Source organism: Grammomys surdaster, unplaced genomic scaffold, assembly GCF_004785775.1.
Source record: "Grammomys surdaster isolate TR1022 unplaced genomic scaffold, NIH_TR_1.0 213, whole genome shotgun sequence".
In the NCBI taxonomy this organism is placed as follows: domain Eukaryota; kingdom Metazoa; phylum Chordata; class Mammalia; order Rodentia; family Muridae; genus Grammomys; species Grammomys surdaster.
Genome location: NW_021604658.1, coordinates 495,944 through 518,974, shown reverse-complemented (window position 1 = coordinate 518,974; position 23,031 = coordinate 495,944). Strand labels below are relative to the sequence as shown.

The 23,031-nt window shown below is 43.4% G+C and overlaps 2 protein-coding genes across 2 annotated transcripts in view; both read right to left on the bottom strand.

The window, feature by feature from the left end:
- Window positions 1-4,330, bottom strand: part of Heatr6 (HEAT repeat containing 6) — a 27,472-nt gene extending 23,142 nt beyond the window's left edge. Inside the window, exons 1-3 of the mRNA XM_028772404.1 lie at window positions 4,097-4,330; window positions 2,265-2,372; window positions 649-789 (exon numbers count right to left, since the gene is read on the bottom strand). Of these exons, the coding sequence (XP_028628237.1) occupies window positions 649-789; window positions 2,265-2,372; window positions 4,097-4,315 (468 nt within the window). The 5' untranslated portion in view covers window positions 4,316-4,330. The remainder of the gene's footprint in view (window positions 1-648; window positions 790-2,264; window positions 2,373-4,096) is intronic.
- Window positions 4,331-5,502: 1,172 nt separating this feature from the next.
- Window positions 5,503-11,302, bottom strand: LOC114625171 (protein Wfdc21). Its single transcript, XM_028772461.1, has 3 exons — window positions 11,122-11,302; window positions 8,948-9,048; window positions 5,503-5,641 (listed from the first exon to the last, which is right to left on the bottom strand). The coding sequence occupies exons 1-2, from the start codon at window positions 11,216-11,218 to the stop codon at window positions 8,954-8,956; spliced, it is 192 nt and encodes a 63-aa protein (XP_028628294.1). The 5' UTR covers window positions 11,219-11,302; the 3' UTR covers window positions 5,503-5,641; window positions 8,948-8,953.
- Window positions 11,303-23,031: the final 11,729 nt, after the last annotated feature.

The following is a 23,031-nucleotide window of genomic DNA, read 5'->3' as shown; positions in this document are numbered from 1 at the left end:
TCTTTGGTCTTGGCTACATGGACAGGGCACTGCCGGGGGTCTTCGGTCTTGGCTACATGGACAAAGGGTGATAATAATAATGGTTGACGAGTCTCACTTCATCCTCGGAGCAACTATCTTACACATGGATAAACAAAGCTCCAGGGATTCAGTAAGAACTTTCCTAGGGGACACGTGGAATTAGTGACAGGATGGATACTGGAAAATAGGCATCTTGGCTCTCAAGTCTGCGTTAACCTTTCAAAGGAAAACATAAGAGTTTAAACTACCTGTCATAGTTAACTTCAGCAGTCAACCTGATACAAACCTATAGTCACTTGGGAAGAGAAAATCTCAACTTTGGAATTTTCTCCATCAGATTGGCCTGCAGGAATGTCTGCTGGGCATGTTAATTGCTAACTAATGTAGACGGTACCAGCTCATTGTGGGTGTGCCATCCCTAGCCCTAGGCAGTTGGGCCTGTGTTATATAAAAGAGCAGCTGAGCAAACTAAAGAGAGCAAGCTAGTAAGCAGCATTTCTCCATGCTTCCTGTTATAGTTCTTGCCCTGGCTTCTCTTAATGATGGGCTATCAGCTGTAAAATGAAATAAACCCTTTCTTCCCCAAGTTGCTTTTGTCCATATGTATATCAAAACCTAAGACACTACCTTTTGACATTTTGAGCCATTGCAGTAAACCAGAGCTGCCAGGGCTTGAAGAATTTCCATGTGTGTCCAAGAGCTACACTGTTGAATAGCTGAGATTGTATAGGTCAGCAGAAAGTCTAAGTTCTGCTCATCCACAACCACCTGCCAAGAAAGGAGAACACAGAGATACTCAAACTTAGGAGAATGCATGTGCAAGTTTGGTCAAGAGAGGGGAGACCTTCCCTTCCTTGCCCCAGGGTTTCGGTTACTTCTGTCCCTGTGATCTCTCCAAAGTAGAATCTGGTAGTCCTTGTAACTTCTCCTAGAACTAATCAGAAACTGACAGATATAAATAGAGATACAAGATTCAATACACTGAAATGTCTTAGTTCAATTAAATTGACTTAATACACAGTAGTTACTCAACTAATACAAGCAAATAAACATATCTGCTAAATACTTACTCTGGATCTGTCATGATATGAGGAATACACCAAGAAGATATGACACACTCCTGTCCCCACAGAGTTTATAATCCTCCTGAGACAGAGAGTGGGCTAACCAAAAGTCGAGTTATGGACATTTAAGTCCATATATAGCATCATCAAATGCTAGAAATTGGCTATGGGCTGTAAGGCCACAGGTGACGGGAAGTTCTCCAACTGCCAGTGACACAAAGTTGAAGCACACTGGACAACAGCAAGAACTCAGAAGCCACCCCACAGCTGTCTGTGACCTTCTGGAACCTCCTCAGCTCCTATAACACACACAGCCGGTTACACATCAGGACACATCTCACTCCCTGACCACAGGGTTCTGGTTTTATTGGATGCTCTCCTCTCTTGCAGTTCAAAGGATTCTGGCTGACACAATGCTAACTGATATCCATACATTCATCCACTCAGGGATTCACTCAGAAATTTTAAGATGGAGACCTGCAGAACAGACCTTCACAGAAATAACTATGGACTTTTTATCCTGGGGCTCTCTGTTCCCAAGCTACTTTGGGAATTTTATGTAGATTGCAAAAATAATAGTTCCAGGAAAAAATATTGGTAGGAAAGAAATAGGGAATCAGGTGATTTTGTTCAGGGATATATCTTGGTCAATTCTATTTTTCATGAACAAACAAACAAACAAACAAACATCCCCCAAAACTAATTTGGCATAAATGATGTTGGCTTATTGAATCAAACATAAAAGACTATTTCTCATAAGCAGAATAGAATTTCTTGGAATATATTTTTGGTCAGTTAAATTTGAGTTTAATGCTGTACTCTTATTAAGCACTGGTTTTGTTTTGATTTGGTTTGGTTTTTTGGTAGTACTGATGCTGGGATTGAATCCATGGCCTCATGTGTACTAAGGGGCTGAGGCGCTACCATTCACTGAGTTACATTCCCAGCCCAAGACATTTTGCTTTTCCAGGATTTTCAAAAGATTAGACAACTGACCTTGGTGTAGCAGCAAACATCTGTAATCCCAACATTTTAAAGGATAACAAAAAGATCAGAAGGTTAAGGTCTTTTTCAGGCCAATCTGAGCTAAGATCCCATCTCAAAACAAAAAGGTGAACCTATCAGATCTACAGGTATAGTATTCCATGATCTGAGCTTTCAAGTTACATACATGATTACCTGTAATCTGTTCAGTAAACGATGGATCAGCTGAGACACTTTGCTCACAAGGTGATTCTGATTAAGAGGCACTAGCTGACAAGCTCGCACAAGAAGAGCACTGACGTCCTATTTAAAAAAAAAAAAAAAAAGGCAAAACAAAGATAAATGCACCTATTAGCCAAGTGAACAACCCCAAACCCCACACAATGGAAAAGCCCAGTGACTGTTCCACACCCAATGAGGAAAAACATCCGAGTCAAAGTCGAGGCAGAAAGCAGGGGCTGGAGGAGTGAAGTAACAAAAATTGGTAAGTACTAAAAAGGAAGGAAAAGAACTTCTACCATACAGTACTATTAAATAATAAAAGAAAGGCTTCTGGCACAGAAAAGCACATGCTACAGCTAAAAATACCAAGTGAGCCAGACATGCAATGCTATTGGGCAAATCAAAAACAACACTTACATAAAATTAGAAAATTACAGGGTGGGGGGGATGCTATCCACCAATTACACCATCTACAGATGCTTAATCAATAAAAGGGGATTGGGTATCTAGTATGTGTGAGGCAGTGGACTATGTCTTTGGACTCCAAAGGTGAAACCACGGAGAATGTACAATCTTGAGAGGGAGACAGAAAGATAACTAAGAAGATTTGAAGAATGAATAGAACTTTGCCAGACAGACAAGTAATCAAAAAACAAGGGGAGGGGATGGAGTGTGGGAAGCCTTAGAGAAGTGAAAAGTCCTTAGGTGCCTAGACCTGAGGCAGCAAGTTCCAAGTGACTGAACTCAAGAGGACAAACAGGAGAGAAGACTGGAAAGACACACATTTTGTTGTTGATGTGCAAAATATCAAATATATAAATAAAAAGTCCCCTTCATCTCATTTAGTTCCACTCTGCTCCCTTATCCATGGTATGCTGTTCTGGATTCCCCCCTTATATCTTTGAGCCCCATGTATTTGCTTCTTACTGTATGGATCATCTTATTAAGCAGCTTGATTCTGCCATTTGCCAACATACATTGAAAATCTCTGATTACGTTTACACTTGTATGTTTTTTTTGTTTTTTGTTTTTTTTAATCAATAGTAGACTCTGTCAAAGACTCTGGAAAGGGGCTCGAATGGAAGAAGATCAGCGAGAGTCTTTTGCCTAAAGCACAGCCAAAAAGAAAGAGAGAAGCATAGCCACAGAGAAGAGTGAGTGAACTGAGAAACATGTTTAAGACAGACTCTGAAATTTTTTAATCCAACAGGCTCCAGGATAAAGAAAAGAAGCAATGTGTACGCCTTGTGTATATTTGAGTCCGGGTAGGGTAGAATGAATTGGGGATTAGGAGTGTGGGAGACAATGTTTTCATCTTTGCGATTTGTTTGAGGTGATCATGGGTAGAGCTGGCCCAAGGATTCTGAAAATTAGTGGCACACAAGATCTGCTGTGTATGAATGAGATGACTCTGACAGCAGAAGTGGAAGCAAACAACTAGTGCAGAAACAAAACAGAAAAGACAGGCCTTACGACAAATATAGGCTCCAATCTAGCTCTGCCATTTGCCAAACCCGTGACGCTGGATCTTTGAGAGCTTCAGTGCGTACATCAGCGAAATCACTAAGTCTATCCTCGTTCCGACATTCCTGGAATCGCTCACCAGGGATGGCAGCTGAGGGCGTTAGAGCAGAAGCCTTTGAAAGATGCTGGCTTGCAAGCTTTCAGATGGAGGGCAGAGAATATGGCACGGACCGAGGGAGAAAGCCAGCCTGGAATTAAGTCATCCGGGACGTGGGTGAGACCCGGAGGGACCGGAGGGAGAAACTAGCCGTTGTCTAGGCAGGATGAGGCGCGCCGCCTACCTCCGGGGCCACGCTGCCGCCCTCGCTGTAGTTCTCGGAGATGAGCTGGTCGAAGAGCAGGTGAATCTCCATACGGGACACAGTGCTGTCATCCGGCTGCAGCGCGCGGAGCCTGGCAGACAAGCGGCGGAACCCATCGTCCTGCTCTGGCGACAGCTCCCGCGGGGCCTCTCGCGGCTGCCCACAAGGAAGAGAGGCGGCGACCTGCACCGCCGCCATTTTTCCTACGTGAGATAGCTTGGGAAATACTTCCGGGGCACCGCTTGGGGCAGGGCCTCGTTGTGTGCTGTAGTTCCGGAAAGCTTTTATTTGCTCTATAGGTTGCAAGCCGTGCTGTGATTAGGGAGGTAAAAGGTGTCAGAAATAAGGCTTGGAAACTTGCCACTCATCACTCCTTACCCTCTCAGAAAGTTTGCTCCCGGGCAGGGCTGATGTTGCTAGAGTTTAAGATTGTGGCTGGAGATGGAGAACACTCTTGTAGATGGAGGTGACAGAAAAGTTAGCTATATGACTTCCTTCTACTCTTGATGTTCTAATAGGACATCTTATCAGAGTCTTTGATTTTTTCCCTTAACCCCAGGCACAACATACCCTCACCCAGAGAGATGAACGGGTTGCTATAGCAATGGTTCTCTTTGCTTAAAGCCCAGAGTATTTGAAGCAATACTTAAGACATGTATTGCACGGAGCTAGAAGGATATAGAGCTGCTTCTTACCACCGTAAAGGTATAAAGAGACTGTGTGAACTGTCTGGGTTTAATGACATATATGACCCACATAAAATATTATTCAAGACTGACTGACCTTTGTATTATAGAGTACACTGATGCTAAGCTGTGAGTTCCCAGTCTCAGGGTGGGAAGTGGGTGTCTAGGGACACCTACCGTGTAACTCAAGTCAATTCTTCCTGGGAACTCTGTATATTTTTTTCCCCTTCAGTTGGTGATGACCACAGAATACATATGTTCATTTTTTTTTTTGGTGGACCCATATTGCCACCCACAAGGATATATGCTATCAGAACTTAACATATTGGCATTAGTGGCTTTTCCACAATCAGGATTAGATAACTGAGAGAAACCGGTTAAAGGAAGGCGGATTTATTGTTATTATTAATTTTTTGGTGCACTATTTTAGGGGGTTTAAGTCTATGCTTGGCTAGATCTCCTGCTTTGCTCTGTAGTACAGCAGAATTATCACGACAGCAGGAGTGTTTGGTTGAGGCTTCTCACCTGAAGCAACCAGGAAACAGCAAGAAACACATAAGGGCCAGGACAAAACCCACCCCAGTGACCTACCTCCTCCAGCAAGGCCACTTCTTAAACAGTACCGTCAGCTATAGACCAGGGAGACATATCATATTGAAGCCATAACAATCTCCAAGCAAATAACTCAAGTAGTGTGGAGACTTTTACATTAATGATTTATTAAAAGAAACACCTTGGCCCTCCCCACTGTGCTTGTAATCTCCATTCATGGCCTCCATTTTCAACTGTTTTCTTGGTCACAGAGCTCCAAACAGGCACATCTTCTTCCAGGAAGAAGCTATAGGAAGAAATGAACAGTAATTAGAGAAGATGGCCTTTGAGAAAATTCTTTGTTGGAGAAACAGATATGAAAATTATACATGAGACTTGCTGTTTTAGGTACTTGGATACCCAGAATGCAATGAGAAACATCAGTTCTTGATTCTGGAAATCCATAGCACCATCAAGAAGCCAGAAAGCACTACAGGCAGGCTGGACAAATAAATGTTCTGAACATGAACACTTTGGTGCTGGGGCCCAGCTCTGGCAGGCTCTTCTTTTCTGTCGGTTCTCCTTGAGGTGGCAGACAGGGAAGAGCGTTGGCGGAGGGTAAGACTCTTGTCTGATGAGATATTTAGGGTTGTTGTATAATAATTAAAAGTTTACTTATCTAAGTTACTTTGCTACTGTAGCTGACCTGCCTTCTGTGTTCCTCTGGGGCCAGAAACTGCAGTCTCTGGCATTTAGCACCTTATCCTAAAACAGCAGGAGATTAAGTAAAGGATTAATTGCTAGAGCTTTTTCCCTTTTGTCTAGATGCCTCTTGCTTGTCAGGCTAGGGGGAAGTTTGGAGCAATAAACTTCTATCGAACCAGGAGAAAAGAATAATGTTCACAGAAGGAAAAACTTTTACATAAGCAAATATGCATAAACTCACATAAGTTCATATACAGATGCATGCATGTGTATTTAAGCATTTCCATTCAAACCAGTTGGGTCCAGCTTGCATACATTCTCACAATTACATACTTACACACACATATCCATACTTACAGATGCATTTGGAGCAAAAGACCAAACACCAGTGCAGAAAGAACTCACTCATTCTGGATGAAAAATGAGCTCTCGTCTTTATTGCACAGAGAAAGAAGAAGCTTCTACCGTTTTAATGCTAAATGAATTAATCTCAAGTCTGTAAGAAGACAGCTTTGTTCCTTTTCATCAGACCAAGCCTGCCTCATAATTGAGAAAGGACCTGTCCTATCCCACGGTGAGGAGAAGCTGCCTGCTCCTCCTCTCTCTGCAGCTTCTTCTTTTTTCCTCTTTCCCTCTGCATTCTGAACATTGCTTTCTTAGCTTTTTATGTTACTTGTAGTCTCTAAGTTATTCCACTCTGTATTCTCCTTCTAATCTTGCTCTCTTCTCCTGTTCTGATGTCACAGTAATGCTCTTACTCTCAATGCCTTTTCTCCCAATGCTATGCCTTTACTTCTGAGTTCTTTTTGAGTTCAATTCTGTCTAAAAAGTTCTCTTGTGTCCTAACTAAAAAAATTATCCTCGGTTCTGTTCTAAAAAGTTCTGTTCAGATCTATCTAAAAAGTGTTCTGTCTAAAAAGTTCTCCTCAGCTCAGTTCTGTCTTCTTTTTTGTCCTTAGCACTTATACATCATTCAGCATACATGATCACGTAGTAAAAAGTTATCACAAGCTTATACAAATCCAAATCATAAATTGAAATAGAAGTTTACAACAGAGAATGTTTACATGCATATCCATTAGGAGTAATTATCCTGCTAAACATTCATCACCTGTTACAGCTCCACAGGTTCACTGAGAGTTAAACACCACAACTAAGTTATTAGTGAAGTTTTGTATAGATAAATCCAGTCAATATTTTATCTTCTGTCCTAGCATCTATAATAAATCATTAGTTCCTCTTTTATGACCTTTGGTTCATGGTTGTACAACCTCTTAGAATGTGCTCTGAGTAGTAGAAAGTCTGGTCACTATCTAGAAGCAATTAATTGGTGACACATGGGAGGCTGACAGTTCTCGTTGCAGTTTTGACTACCAGAAAAGGATCTAATAGCAGTTCCACTACAAAAGAGCTTAGTGAATACTTATATAATTTTAGGAATTCTTATATGATCATCATAAAGAATTAAGAAGTCATCTATTTGTCTATATAGCATCACTACAAGATAGCACATCTTCGTAGATCTTCAGAGATATGCTCAAAAGGGTGGGCTAATACCTAGTGATTGTTACATATGTTTAATAACAGGAAAAACAAGAATCTTTCAAAAAATGATTTTTCTTCTGGGCCTTGTCTATAGGAGCAAATCTCTCATGGATTATTATAATCTGAAGCAGACCATCTCAGGAAGATCACTTGCTAGTTATTACCTTGTTCTGTGTTCTGTGATGGTTCCTGACACTTTGGGTTTTGTTTTTAATTTAAAATGTGGTATTATTTGTGTGCATGTTTAGGGGTGTGTGTGTGTGTGTGTGTGTGTATGTGTGTGTGTATGTGTGTTTGTGTGTGTGTGTATGTGTGTGTGTGTGCAGTCATGTGCATGCCATGGCACACACGTAGAGGACAGAGGACAGCTTCTGAGATCCAGTTCTCTCTTTCTACCATGTGGGATCAAACTCAGATCACCAGTCTTGGCAGCAGGAATCTTTACCCACTGATCAATTTCATTGGCCCAAACAGTTTGGTGTTTAGAGTACATGCTAAGTCTGCTAATACAGTTTAATCATATTAATACAACTTAATCATGGTAGCTTTTTATTCTTTTAAAAAATTAATGGGTACTGAAAATTAAGTAGGGAAGCATTTAATCATGGTAGCTTTTTATTCTTTTAAAAAATTAATGAGTACTGAAAATTAAGTAGGGAAGCATGGAATAATATGAATCCCATAAAATATTTTTACAGAAAAATGATCTGCTTAGGTCAATATGGCAATGTACATCAAAGGACCGACATGAGAGTATTCTTAGGTCATTGATTATACAAGTCGGGTCATATTCCAAAGGAATTAGTAGGGGTGTGCACATTTTCATATTCAAAATACAACCATGTTAGTATTATAAAATAAATGTTTTAAGCATACATTGATAGTGATTGCTGGTAGAAGAGTGTATACAATGGACTACAGAGAAAGCAAAAATGGCAGGGTGGAGCTCAACATAAGTACTGAGATTAAAGTTGTCCACTAACTATTTTCAAATGAAATAGCTAAGAAATCAAATAGGCACAAGATACTCATTATAAAATATATATACTATATATTTGTGCATAGTTAAATATGCACCACAGTCATAAACAGACATAATTTGGGATGATTCTTATATTCTTGCTCAAATATAGTTTGATTTTTCTCCTGGGTAGACTGGGTTGGGAAATTATTCTGAAGATTTGGAAAGTACCATTCTGTGGAAGGTGCTTCTTCATGGAGAAAAAAAGGAGAAGATATAAGAAGACACATAGGTTCCATTCTACCAACTTCTAGAAAGTCCCATGGAAGTCAAATGTACAACCTGCTTGGTCTGGGGAAGATTTAGAAGAACAGTAAGGGTCAGATTTTTTTTTTTTTTTACCTGTTCTTAGTTTGTAGTACAGAAGTTACTGCATCCAATACTGACACATTGTTCCCCTGGTCCACAGTCCCAGTCACCACTGCAGAGCTCAGCACAGGTGCCTAAGTCAGAAAAGATCAGTTGAAAGCAGGCATGGTGAAATAAACCTATAATCTCAGGACTCATAGGCTAAGGCAGGCAGATCATCAGCTAAAGGCCAAGCTGGATTACTCATGAGTTTACCCTCTCAAGAACAGACAAATAGACTAGTGAAAACCTCTGTGCTTTAGATTCTAGTGCTGGGGATGACAGAACTTGATTAAGGAATACATTTTACCAGTTCCTTTTAACTGCAGTCATAGTAAAGCATTACTGTCTTCTTTCTGCTAAAACAAGGCACACACATCTCATTAAAGCAAGCCTAATTTAGAGACATGGATAGAGGGAATACATCTGTGGGAAGAAAGGAAGAAGTTTGCTTAAATGAAATTGCTTCCCCCACATCACAGTACATGGAGCAGAGATGGAGATATTCAGACTTGCTGGTTACCTTACAGTCACTCTGTGAAGTTAGTCTCCCTAGCTCTGCTTTATAGCACACTTCCTAAGTGTCTCTGGTGCTGTCGTTGCTCATTAAATAATTATGATCTTTTGTGGATATATAAAGCATTTAGGAAGGACAATGACATAAAAAGGGCCTCTTAGAGCCTTCCAATGCAAGAAAGAATTATGTCTAAGGTACTGGAAACAAATCGGTGTTTCACAAGTGTCCTGCAAGGTGGATCCAGAGGACTCAAAGGGCTCAGAGGTGATAAGACATTATTTCTTGTTCATCAGAAAAAGTAAGCCTTGGAGTGCAGGGATATTCTCAAGGAAGAGTAGTGGGGGAAAGCAGGCCGAGTGCTGTGGGAAAAGATGCAAAAAGTCACAAGGGGAAATGTAGAAGGCAGGGTTTGGGGAGGTCTGTGTGTTACCTGGAACGAAGGACCTACAGAGGCATTCCCAGAACTTGAGACTGACTCTTCAAGTCCTCCCCTTTAGACACACTATCTGCCATTCTCAGTTCCCTGGAATATGAGGAGCCAGGAGAATTGGCAAGCAGAGATCTGGGCAAGTTTGGGAGCAGGAGAAGTAAACATTGCAGAGGGCAAGCAGGTGACCAGGACCTGTGGATTTGGGACTTCATTTAATAAACAGAGAGGTCACTTATATGCTGCTAAAGCATAGACAGAACCAGGATTCAATTAGTAAGCACTTCGAAGAGAGAGCTTCTGGGAAGCTATTGCAATAGCAGGGCCATGGAGTAATCAGGGATGGACACAGTGAAGCAACAGAGGGCAAAGGACGGAAGAGATGCAAACTGTTTCAAAAACAGCCAGTTGATGACGAGAGGCCTAAGCTCTATGTAAGGACATTTAGGAGCGAGACATCCAGAACAAGATAATCCAGGAAAGAAGCAGGCTGCAGTATGAGGGTTGTGGGGTAGGGGTGCTCTAACAACATCAGGGCTGCAAAGGTGAGACTTACTACAGAGAAGAGTCAGAAGTCTCATCCAGAGGACCCGAGAAGAGTATGTCAGGCATTTAATGAGGCTGTGGATACCAAAGGGCTAGAGGAAGAATGGGCAGAGGATTAAGAGTAGTCCTTTGAGGCCGAATGAGTTGAGGTGGATTGTGCTTGTTCCCAGCATAGCAGGATGAAGCAGGAAGATTGCCATGAGTTTGAGGTCAGCCTGGGCTACACAGCAAGTTCCTGGCCAGCTTGGGCTGCAGTATGAGACTGTCTCAAACAAACACACAAACAATAAAAATCCATGGCAACAAAACCCTTTCTGAGGATATGGTTGGTAAAGGAGATTGAGATCGACCCATGTTTAGCATAATTACAGGAGTATTTTCTGTAGACAGGTCAAGGTAGACTCTGGTAGAGAAGGAGGTGCCGGGGAGATGGAGAATGGCGGAGGAGTAAGCAGGAGGGGAGAGTCCAGTTAGGTAACCCAGCGGTGAATGGAGAGAGAAAACAGAAGAGGGATTCTGTTCTGGGGAACTAAGAGGTGACCAACAAGAAGGATCCTGAAGAGAACTGTCTTTCTGTCCTCTATTTTTCTCCCCACTTCCTGCCGGCACTGGTTCTGGATGTCTTACTTCTGACCTTTCACTTGAGGAAGAATAATGCAGCCGTTTGCTGGGACGTACCTAAAAGCTGCAGAGGTCTCACTGCAGCCTGCAGCTCCTGTACCTCTAGGCTGAGGGCGATGAGGAACACCAAGAGAAGGAAGGTTCCTAGCTTCATGCTGTTGCTGAAGGATTTTAGCCAACGTGCCGCAGGGCTAAGAGCTGCTAGAATTTAAACCTTTTCCACCCACTGAGCTAGACAACAAGACTAGGGCAGGTCTGCACACCACGGAAGCCAAAACCCCGCCCGGAAACCAGCATTGCTAGAGACCCATACTACGTATGTCCTGGATAGTGCCAAGTTACTCAAGCCAGGCGTTGTGCCAAAGCACACCCTCCTCTGTGTCACAGATAGTCCTCCTAAAGCTGTAAAGCTGGGGTGGGTAAGGGGCTGTCAGTCATTTTCAACAAAGTATTAGAGAAAGTATTCCTGGGCCAGGAATGAGCTCTGATAAGGAAAGTGTCCTCAGGGAATTACAGTCCAGCAGCTGGGTGTCAGCAAGGACACCATCTGCTTTTATACTTCTCCCTCCCTGCTCTAGGACAGTTGTAACTGAGGACAGGGAGAGCCAGTGGGAGAGCCAGTGGGAGAGCCAGTGGGAGAGCCAATGGGGTACAGCCACCTGTTGAGGAGACAGTAGGCCAGTGTTGTTTCCTCTGTCTCGATCCCATTATCTCTGCTGTTTGGAGCCTTCATTTTGGGGTACCCTAGCTGTCAATCTCCATATCAAGCCCTCTCAGGATGCCTCTTAGGCTGCACCACTGCTGTGGGACTTGGGGAGTGGGGTGAGAGTGACAACCAGCCCAGATGTGAACTTTCACTTCCTCCTCTGGTAGACACAACTTCTAATCCAGATGAGTGATTTGTAACTCAAACTACCCTTGGTTTGGATACCAGGGGAGATACCCTCTTCTTTCCCTCGTGGTGGAGAGGGGCACACATAATGTGTCAACTTGACACAAGCTAGAGTCATCGGGGAGAAAGGGGCTGCAGTTAAGGAGATGCCTCCATGAGATCCAGCTGTCAGGCATTTTCTCTATTAGTGATCAATGAGGGAGGGCCCAGCCCACTGTGGGTGGTGCCATCCTTGGGCTGGTGGTCCTGGTTTCTCTAAGAAAGCAGACTGAGCAAGCCAGTAATCAGTTTCCTTCCATGACTCCTGCCTCTAGGTTCCAGCCAAGTTTGAGTTCCTGTCCTGACTTCCTCCAATGATCTGGAAGTAAAAGCCTAATTAACTCCTTTCCTCCCCAAATGGATTTTTGGTTAATGTGTTTCATTGCAGTAATAGAAACCCTAAATAAGACAAACACTGTATCTCATAAAATACCTTAACCTAAAATGAGCTGGAAGCAGGGAGTAAGAGGGGGAGTGAGAAGATGGAGGATCAGTTTGTTGTCCCTTTGTAGGTGTCTGGGAAAATGGTTGATTTCACTTTAGAGAGTATTTGGGTTGGAGTTATAGCTTAATGGTAGAAGGCATAAGGCCCTAAGTTTAATTCCTAGGAACACACAAATACACGCGGGCACACACAAACACACACACACACACACACACACACACACAGAGAGAGAGAGAGAGAGAGAGAGAGAGAGAGAGAGAGAGAGAGAGAGAGAGAAGGTGAGGGGAGAGAGGGAGGAAGAGAAAACTTCACGTGTCACAAGGACTATGGTTCCTAATTCTGGAGCTACAGGAAGAGTCTCTTCTTTTCATTTGTCACAGCTCTTACATGTCGAGGTCCTTCTGACAAACAACTGATGCCATACACTGCTAGCTCTCCCAAGGGGGGTTAGAAGATAGAGTTATGAGCCACGCAGAAAGGATTTTTGCAAGCTGTTTTAACTCTACTGTGCCTAGCCCAAAGGGAGATCCACTGGTGTATAATTTCTCCAATAGTCCAAATCTGATGTATTACTGACTTCTTGTCACTGTAATAAAAATACCTGGCCAATTCACCTAGAGGGAGGAAGGATTTATTCTGGCTCATGGTTCACTGTTTGAGGGTGTTGTTATTATGGTGGGGAAGGCATAGCAATGTATGCAGCTAGAATGTCTCACAGCTTTGCAGACAAGAAGAGGGAGAGACAGAGACAGCGGGACATGGAGAGACACAAAAAGAAACAGATACAGAGAGAGACAGACAGAGATGGAGAGAGACAGAGAGACAGAGAGAGAGACAGACAGAGAGAGACAGAGAGACAGAGAGAGACAGAGAGAGACAGAGAGAGACAGAGAGGCACACACAGAGAACAGGTCCTAAGCCCTCCCCATCCCATCCCTAGTACTCTACTTCCCTCCAGCTCCAGCTCCTCAAGTTTCTGAAGCCTCCCCAGACAGCACTCCCAACTAGGGACCAAATGTTCAAACATCCAAGCCAATAGTGGGGACAATTCATACTTGATCCATAATGCCTAGTAAAGATTTTAGAGATCTTAAGCACTGAAGGGGTTACACAGTCTGTTTTCATGTAATTCCATGTTTTCACAACACCAAGACCTGAAATAAAAACATTTTCTGAAGTTACACAAAAGTCAAAGGTATATGGATATCATTTTTATTTCTTTTCTGATAGCCTTAATTCTTATTTTACTTTTGATGCCCTAAGCTGCACTTATTGGGTCCTGAGAGAGACTCAGAGCTGAGTGGGGGGCTTGCAAGTTTGAGGGCTATATTCTGTCCTGCCCCGTCATGTCCTCTCCTGGGCCCCACTTGTCTCCACCACCCAGGCTCTCCCGGCTGCTCGGCTTCATTCCCGGGGCTGAGTACAGTAACCTTTAACCTGCCCAGCTCAGGCTCTGCCTGGAACACAGAATCCCTTTTCTGTTCTTCCGTCAATGTGGGCATCCCTGTCTGTCAGAAGTCAAGTCCTTTTCTATCAGTCATCTTAACTCAAACTTCATCTCTGGAACTTTCCCAGGCCCAAACCCTGGGAGAGTAACTTGGTCTTCAGACTATTATAGTCCATAATGAGCTGTTAGCACATAACACTTAATTACTTACATTTCTCCCCTGGGAGATTTGATAGCAAGGAGGGGTTTGTTTGCCGTGCACTGTGACGGGTGTTCATTGTCCTCAGTGACTCTAGGGAGTGAGGGTGTAGATTTTATTTTATTTTTCTAGCTAAATGATGATGGGGTAGAGAGAAGATTGAGAACAGGAGAGGTTTGATGGGAAGACAAGAAGCTGGGATGGACTTACCTAGAACCCATAATAAGTTCTTGAAGCTGTCAGACCGGGTATTCAATAAAGACACGCACCCTAAGATTGGAGTTCAATAAACCTCTACTGAAATGCCACCACGTTGCCACTGAAAGAGTGCCTGTAGGTAGATAAGAATTCATTTTAGCCAATAAAGAACTATGCTCATTTTGAACCCAGTTTATGCATCTGCCAGCTATGGCTGGTGTCCAGTGCAGGGCTTATGAAGGCAGCAGCTATGGGGCTTATTCTTAAAGAGTTTCCACTTTAAGGGAGGAAGCTAGAGATGAACAAAGAGCCTATAGAAACCCTGCTGGCTGAGAACAAAGTCTCAACTTGACACAGGCTTGAGTCATTTTGGAAGAGGGGACCTCAAGTGAGAAACAACAGTTGAAAAAAATGTCCCCACCAGATTGGCCTGTGGACAAGTCAGTAGGACAGTTTTAAAATGATTGATTCATGTGGGAAGGCCCAACCTATTGTGAGTGGTACCACGCCTGGGCTGGTGGTCCTACATGCTCTAGGCGAGCAGGCCGAGCAATTCATGAAGAGTAAGCCAGTAAGCAGCATCTCTCCATGGCTTCTGCATCGCCTCATGCCTCCAGGCTCCTGCACGGACTTCCTTCAGCAAAGGAGTGTGACCTGAGAGTTGTAAGCTGAAATAAACCCTTTTTCCCCCAAGTTATTTGTGGTCATGGGGTTTCATCACAGCAACAGAAAACCTGACTAATATAGATAGTGCTTTGTTTACAGAAATAAAAAGTAGAAGCCAAAAGTCACCTTGCTTGCCCAGGACTACCAAGGATGACTCCATTTGCATTTGTACGGGTGACCGTGTTCTCCCTTTCAGCTCTCAGCTCTCAGAGCACAGATGCCCTTGCTAGATTTAACTTGTGCCAGATTATTTTACGGTGCCAATTAAATAGAGTGTGTAGTGTCTCAAGAAATTTCATTTGCTCTTGTGTAGACCAAGAGGCCAACAGGACTGGTGCTGGAGAAGATGTGAGCCAAGGGAACCAGTGCTCACCTGCCTTCTCTGAGCACTGAGGCTGAGCTGTTCACGGCGGGATTGTGCTCCAGCAGGCGGCAGGTGGTTTACAGTTACAGTGTTGATTGCCCTAAAGGAAAACTTGTGTGGGATGTGGTGAAGCCATCTCTGCCTCACTGTCATTTCAGCTCTGTCTCTCACTCTCCACTGACCGCCTTCCTCTGTCATGAACCATGTGAGGGAGAGTGATCATCAGGATACTAGGAGAGGTGAAAATCTGACCTGTGTGGTGTCAGCCAGTCATCTTTCCAAGCAGTAGTACCAGTGAAGCCTGTGAGTTACGCAGAGAAACACTGTTGAAAAAATGAGAGCTCGGGGAGGGGAAAGGTCTGCACTTACGTCTGTGTCCTGTGCTATCCTCTTCCTGTCCATCTCCCTGTCCAAATACTAAAACTCACTAGCCTTGCTCTCTTCTGGCTCACCTGAAGTTCTTTTCTGTGGTATAGTCAAAGATCTGGCTTTACTTGAGTGGATGCCCCTAGATCGAAAGGGAATTCCTCAGGTTGCAGATGGCAGTTCTGGGGTGCTATTCCTGCTGCGCTGACAGGAATCTTCCTGTATCGGGTATATGAGATGAAAAAATAATATACATGTATTCATACTTTTGGTACAGCACCCTTTAAACTGTCAGATTTCAGTACTGTGAATGTTTACAAAAGGCATTGCTATTAGCTTGGTGATCATCTATGGGTTCCCATACGTAGGTCAAGAAGCATACCATCTGAGCAATTTCTGATAAAAAGTCATTAGTTAGGGCAAGATCTAAGAAAAAAAGTTACAGACAATACAGAGCACAGCACTGTGTGTGTGTGTGAGGGGGACTGTTACCACCCAAAGGGTTCCCGTTCTTGATAAGAATGTTTGCAAGGCAGAGTGGTTGTTGACAACATTGATTAGTGAGAACTGAAGTGTTCCAAATGCCAGCTGTCCTGCCCCTTGGTCTCTGAAACTAGAACATGAGATCAGGCGGGGGCTGTAGGGTAAGGTCCACGCCCCAGGAGAATGAGAAGCATGAGTCCGCCCACCTGTAGCTTTTCTTCATCTGAACCAGATCTAGATAGTGTAACTGCTAAGATTCTGTTGAACATCAGAGCTGGATCATCCGCACTCGACTCCAGCCTAGCAGACACCTATGCAATTGAGGACATGTTCTTCAACTCCAGCATGGTGTCGCTGAGGAAGTCTCCTTAGTTACAGCATAGATGGGCCAAGACAGAGAGAGGATGGCACACGTCCTCTCACTGAGCCAGGCTGGCATGTGCAACCTGGGTCAAGACAGGCATTTGGAAGCTTAACCCTGATAGGTATCTGATGTTTCCGAATGAGAGATCTCTTCTTAGCATTGAGTAATGACATACTTTCATACCAGCATGCCAAGTGGTGGAAAGTAGCCCTTCTCCCTCATAATTGAGACTTTTAAAGAATGGAGGCCACTTAGAGTGACAGACAGAAATGGGGTGGGGAGAAAGAAAGGGAATTGGCATGCACTGGACAGTTGGATGTGCTACACTACACACACACACACACACACACACACACACACACACACCATGCATGTGTATCTCTCAGCTGTATTCCTGTTATTACAAAAAGTCTCAAGATCTAGCTCCATCTCAAACCTAGCTCAACTTCACTCAGCTGCTGCCTCCTGCTTTTCCTCCTCCTTGTCGTCATGTTTGTGAGCTATGTGTGTATTGGTGTATACATGTGTGTATATGCAGGTGCACATACCTATGTGTTCATATAAACAGGCCAAAAGAAGACTTCAGCTGTCCCACTCTGTGACTCTCTACCCTTGAGGCAGATTCTCTTACTGAAGTGGAGCTATGCTGGCAGCTAGTCAACCCCTGTGCTGCTCCTGTCTCCGTCCCATATATAGTGCCCTAAATACATAAGTACAAGGGTAGCCACATCTGCATTTTAGTGTGGACCAGGGACTTGAACTCTTACCATCATATTTGTATGGCAAGAGCTTTTACCCACTGAGTCATTTCCTTAGCCAAGTTTCAGCTTAATTACCAGTTTGTCTCCAAGCTCTGTCCTCTGCACCTTACCTCTGTGAACTTCTTTATCCACACCTCAATCTGTGTATCTGTGTAGCTCCCACTTGTATTCCCTGGCATCCCAAACTCAGAGCACAGTCTAGGCATAGGGACTGGCTACCTCTATGTTTCAATGTTCAACCTACTTAAATTCCCTTACTTGGTTAAACTAGTTGAGATGCTAACAGTGTCCCATACTGCACTCTCCGGGGAACAGGTGGTTGGGAGATTTTATTTCCAAGCAGCATTGGTGGAGCAGCCGCTGAGGAACCCCACGTACTCACTACATTTAAATAGCACCGACCCATTCTGTAATTCTGTTGTAACACCGTGCTGCCTGGTACATAATTTCCTATGAAATGATCACATCTCTAAGGTAAACAACTTACAAACAGGCAAGCTTTGTTCTGACTCGGGATTTCACAAGTTTCCATCCATAGTTAGTCAGCTCCATTCCTTCTCGGGCCTGAAGCAAAACTGTGCATCATGATTGGACCATGGGGCAGAGAAAAGTTCACCTACCTTAGGGCAGGCAGCAGGTAGAAAAAGAGGGAAGAGCACTGAGTGGTCCCCATATCTGCTTCAAGCTCATGCCTCCAATAACCTCCTCCAACTATACTGCACCTCCAACATATTTCACCGTTTCTGAATCGTGCCTTTATCACATGGGTCTTTGTGTGGACATTTGTCAAAAACCCTTGGACTTTTAGCCCAATGAGGTGGCGAGTGTTTGGGGTGGTGTGTAAGGTGGGGGTGTGTTTTGGGGATCTCTCTCTCTCTCATATATATATATATATATCACACAAGAGAGAGAATATTTGTGACCCTCCAGGATTTCAGCACAAGAATGAGACAGTGATGTTCAGAGAGAAGGGTAAGGTTGACAAATGCTTTGCACTTAGCTTGAAATAAGTGCAGACTTACAGGCCACCAGTGTCTGCCCATTGCACAGATCCCTTGGAAGAAATGAAGATTCTTGGATTCCATACCAGTCCTACTAAAGCAGTAGTCTAGAGTTTAATGAGTCACTTCACCCCAGCAGCATGCTCTTGCTGCACAGCAACACATTAAAAACCACCTTACTCTCTCAAGTTAGCAGTGTGGAAGACGTGTATTGGATTCTACACTCACATGTTAAGTGAACACATTGGGTGGATATAGTTGGCACTGTAAGATACTGCCATCAGCAGGGTTCTCCAGCATTCTCTCCCCACCACCCACGTATCTAAGCTTGGCCCATAAGCCTGAGAGAATAAATTTGTGTTTTCAAGTCATTCTTGGATTACACATTCTTAGATTACACTTCTTAGATTTACAGTGGCAACAATCAATCCTAGGTTTTCAGTAAAAAAGCAAGGGGTGCAGAGGTGCAGTGACAGTCACATCCACCAGGTGGCAGCACGAATGCTGGGATGTTGGCAGCTTGAATGAAAAGCTTGTATGTTTCACATAAGGGTTAGGGAGCAAGGTTTGGGCTAACTTCCTTACAACACTGTAATTTCCAGCTCTTGTTGAGAATAAGAATAAGCAGATATTTGAGAATGAGTTGATATCCTAATGTTATCTAAACTTGTTTTTACTAAGAACATTTCCAGCATTTCAACTCTATAATGCCTTCTAAGCAAGATAGTATCCGTCTATGTCTTCATGGTCTTCTGGCCATGGAGGAATGATATATTTCCTGATTCTCAGACACCAAGGCTGACTTCTTTCTCTTTGCATCCAATGTCAGGATAGGGCTTACTGTTATGGTGTTGGTTTTGATATCAAGCAGGTTGGACTATGTCTAGTCATGGACACACAGTGTCCAGTGTGTGTGTTTGTGTGTGTGTGTGTGTGTGTGTGTGTATGTCTGAGTGTATATGTGTGCGTATGTGTCCATGTGTGTAGAAGCTTTCCTTTAGAATGTCAATGTGGCTTTCTATGTGAGAAGACAGGATAATACCCTTTCTGAATTTTCCCACCTTTAAATACATATGACTTGTATTATTAAGGTAAGAGCAGAGTGTTCTGTGCTCAAAAAAGACTGGGAAAGCTTCTTTGATCTACTCTTCACCCCAGGCAGACAGACTTGAGAGCAGAGAGCCTGAGCACTAGCCACGGAAGTAAGGAGAGTCAGGGCAGAGCCAGGCATGTGCTCACTGGGCTGTGGGGGTGGGGACCTGGGCAGGGCTTGGCGCTGCCACCTGATTCCCAGGCTGGAGAGCAGACATGACCATGTCCCCTCTTGATATATGATTCCACAGACCCAGGTTCCTTGGTGGCAGCCTGTACAGAAAAGACACCATAAACGCAGACAAGCCTCTAAGCTATGTCCCTGGAAGCATGATGGCAGCTATTGGCAACGAGGAAACGGGTCTGTACCTAGACAGTGTTTTTATAGATTGTCACAGAATATTAAATATAATGTAATATAAAAGAACACAATTACTGACATACCATAGAAGAGATGGGAAAAATCCCTACCAAACTATTTATGGTGATTATTTAAAAAACATACCCTTACAGACAGAGCTGATCTTTTGACTTATAGTTCTGTAACACTTTAACTTTTGCATAAAATTTAAAGTTATAGATTAGCATGTATCATGTGTACATACTTATGTGTACTGTGTGATAGTTTGGTTCATATACATACATAGTGATCAAATCAGGATAACCACCATGTGTGTCACCTCAAACACTGATCACTCTGTTTTGGGAGTCTTCAATCTTTACTAGTTATTTATAGTTATAGATAAGAAATTGGTATAGACCACAGAGTGAGGTAGTGTGCTATGGAACCACGGACTCAGTCTTCTGCTGTGTTTTGATGCTAAGTATCCAAACCCTTTCTCCTCTATAGTTTTCTTAGATAGCCTCTGATAACCTCTGTTCTGCCCTCTACTTTCATGTTATCAATATTTTGTTCCTATAAGTGAGTGAGAACACACAGCATTTGTCTTCCTAAGCCTGGCTTACTTCGCTTAACACAGTGTCTTTTGGCTTTGTCCATGTTGTTGCAAATGATAATACTTCATTCTTTTCATGACTACACACAGTCCTACCACCAATATGTACTTGTCTGATCATCCACCAATGGACACCTTGGTTGATTCTGTATCCTGGCCATTGTAAATAATGCAGTAACAAGGAATACAGATATGTCTTTGATATAATGATTTCATCTCTTTTCGATGCCCAGTGGTGGGATTGCTGAATCAGATGGCAGTCTTGTTTCACGGTTTTGAGGAACTCTTGCCCTGTTTTCTGTAATAGCTGTACTAATTTACATTCTGACCGAGAGTTCCCCAATGAGAGTTCCCCTTTCTCCACAGCCTTACTAGTTTTGCTATTTTGGGGCTTTTTAAAATAAAAGCTGTTCTAACTGGAGTGAGATGGTGTCTCCTGTGGTTTTGATTTGCATTTCCATGATTGCATCACTTTGTCTTGTACCTATCTATTCCTTACAAAGGGCTGACTAAAGGCAAAAGTTGCTTTGTGTCACTACAGCTATAAACCCCAGTCAAGGGCAAACATCTAAGATGCTGGGTCAAGGCCTCTGTCCCTATGTTGTTGCAATAGTAGAAGTGCCTGAATCTCTTCTTGGCAGTGGGTGCTAGAGAAACAGAGACAAGGGGCAGGGGCCAAGGAACGGTCCTTGTGCCACACATGTGCACCCTTTGAAGAAATGGCTTCCTCACTTTAGTATTTGTCTGCTTCTGTTACTTATACTTAGAGAGTCAATTATCATGATTGAGCCTTTCATTACCCAATCAGTAGTCAGTGGAGGCCCTACCAAAAAGAAAAAAAAAAGACAAAGAGAAGAAAAGATAAAGACTTTGCCATCATTTTAAATGTGAAGAAACTATGTGAGGCAGGAAAGAAAACCTGAAACATTGCCTGTGGACAACGGAGAGTGACAATCTGGGGTTGTAGCTTATAGAAATGTCCCAATGGTTGTGATATAGCTGTTCAGAGAAGGGAGGGGGAAAGGTAATTTTATAAGGGTGTGGTTTCTGCCACACTCTTTCCCCACTTAGCTCCCAAGTAAACAACACAAAGACATCAGAATTTTTTAACAACCTAAACTGGACAGGTTCTGAGACTATTATAACCCAGCTAGGCCATTAATAGCCAGATAAGTGCTGGATTCCTTGCCAACTGAGTCTTGGTCTGCTCCATGTGTGTCCTCAGTGTGAGTTTCTTTTGGCCACATGCTCAATGATCCATCCTCATGGCCCATCCTGCTTCATGGCAACCTCCTTTGTCCCTACCTGTGACCTCTTACTCAATCTCAAGTCCCGCCTTTCTCTCCTGCCCAATCACAGGCTCTAGCCTTTTATTATCAAGTCAGAGATTATTAGGGAGCATTCTTTACAGCACATTGGTGAATAGAATCACCATGCCCAGACTGCAACATGACTTTGGGACACAGAACTCTGAATACACAGAGCACAAGATCAACTCCAGTATAAAGTTGCTAGGGAGATAGGAGCAGGAGAGAGAGCCAATAAGGAGGAGGTACCAACCAGTCTTTTTGGAGTGCAGAGTAGGCTAAGCTTTCATGTCCCAGCATCAGATGGCAAGCATAAGAAGTATTATACTGACTGACAGCCTGCAGGAGAAACGAGCACTGTATCTATCAATCGATACACTGGCATCCTCATGGTATTGGGAAACCAGGACAGAGTGCACACACATGCTCTTGCCACACCCACCTGCATGGCCTAGCTATGAGGCTCCTATGTCTAGGGGAATGAGGCCTAGGTTTTCTGAATTTTAGCTTATGGCTGAAATGATGGCTTCACCCTATGCACACTTTTCCTTTAGACTGACAAGATGATTGAGGAGTAGACTTGTCATCTACAATTTTGAAGCTTTCCAGATGGAGGAGAAGGAGAAAGTATGGAGCAGAAGAGAGGAGCTCTTTGCCGTGGCTCTGCAGTGCTGCGATGCAGCCTTCCTGAGATTTTGTGGTTTTCCAGTTTCCTGTTTGAATTGTGAAGTCCTTTACACAGTTAAAGAGATGAGATAGTACAAGCTAGACTATATCAAACACACAACGTGCCAGGGCTAAAGACTAATCTGCTCTTCAATTCCTGGTTCATTGCTTCCATCCAGGTGACAGCAATACAACTACAGGGAAGAGAGAGAAATGGACCACAGGTTTCCTTGCATCCTAGTTCTCATGGGGACAGTTGCTATTTTAGAGAAGCAGAGACCCACCTGATGTGGGTCATGATGGATGGAGTTTGATGATAAAAGCTCTGATTATCCCAAGCACTTAGCATCTTTCCCTACCCCTCAACCATTTCTACACTCTTCCTGTGGGGAGGGGAGATCTATTCTCCTGCCTCTATCCTTGACCATTCCCTCATTTTTCTTCTGTAAATCCCTTTATTTCAACGGTGTGTGTGGTTAGGGCAAAGTGAGCCTAGTGTAGTAGCACATTTACAGCACACATGACACAGTGGGAAGAATATTCTGGGGTTTCAGTCCAGTGGGGTTTTTGTTCTTATCTTTCCAGACTTCTAGCTGTTATGTGGCTCCCCTAGTCAGTGGCAGCTCCTCAGGGGGTGGTGTGCCATAGCCTGGAATAAAGAAACCAGGGCTCAGCAGGGAATTTCAGGTTAGACTTGGTTAAATTAGACATCAGTGGGACT

Excerpts from the sequence above, each read along its gene's own strand:
- LOC114625171 (XM_028772461.1), bottom strand. The coding sequence starts at position 11,218 with ATGAAGCTAGGAACCTTCCTTCTCTTGGTGTTCCTCATCGCCCTCAGC. Across the intron at positions 9,049-11,121 it reads GAGACCTCTGCAGCTTTTAG|GCACCTGTGCTGAGCTCTGC; the intron begins GTACGTCCCAGC and ends TTTCTGACTTAG.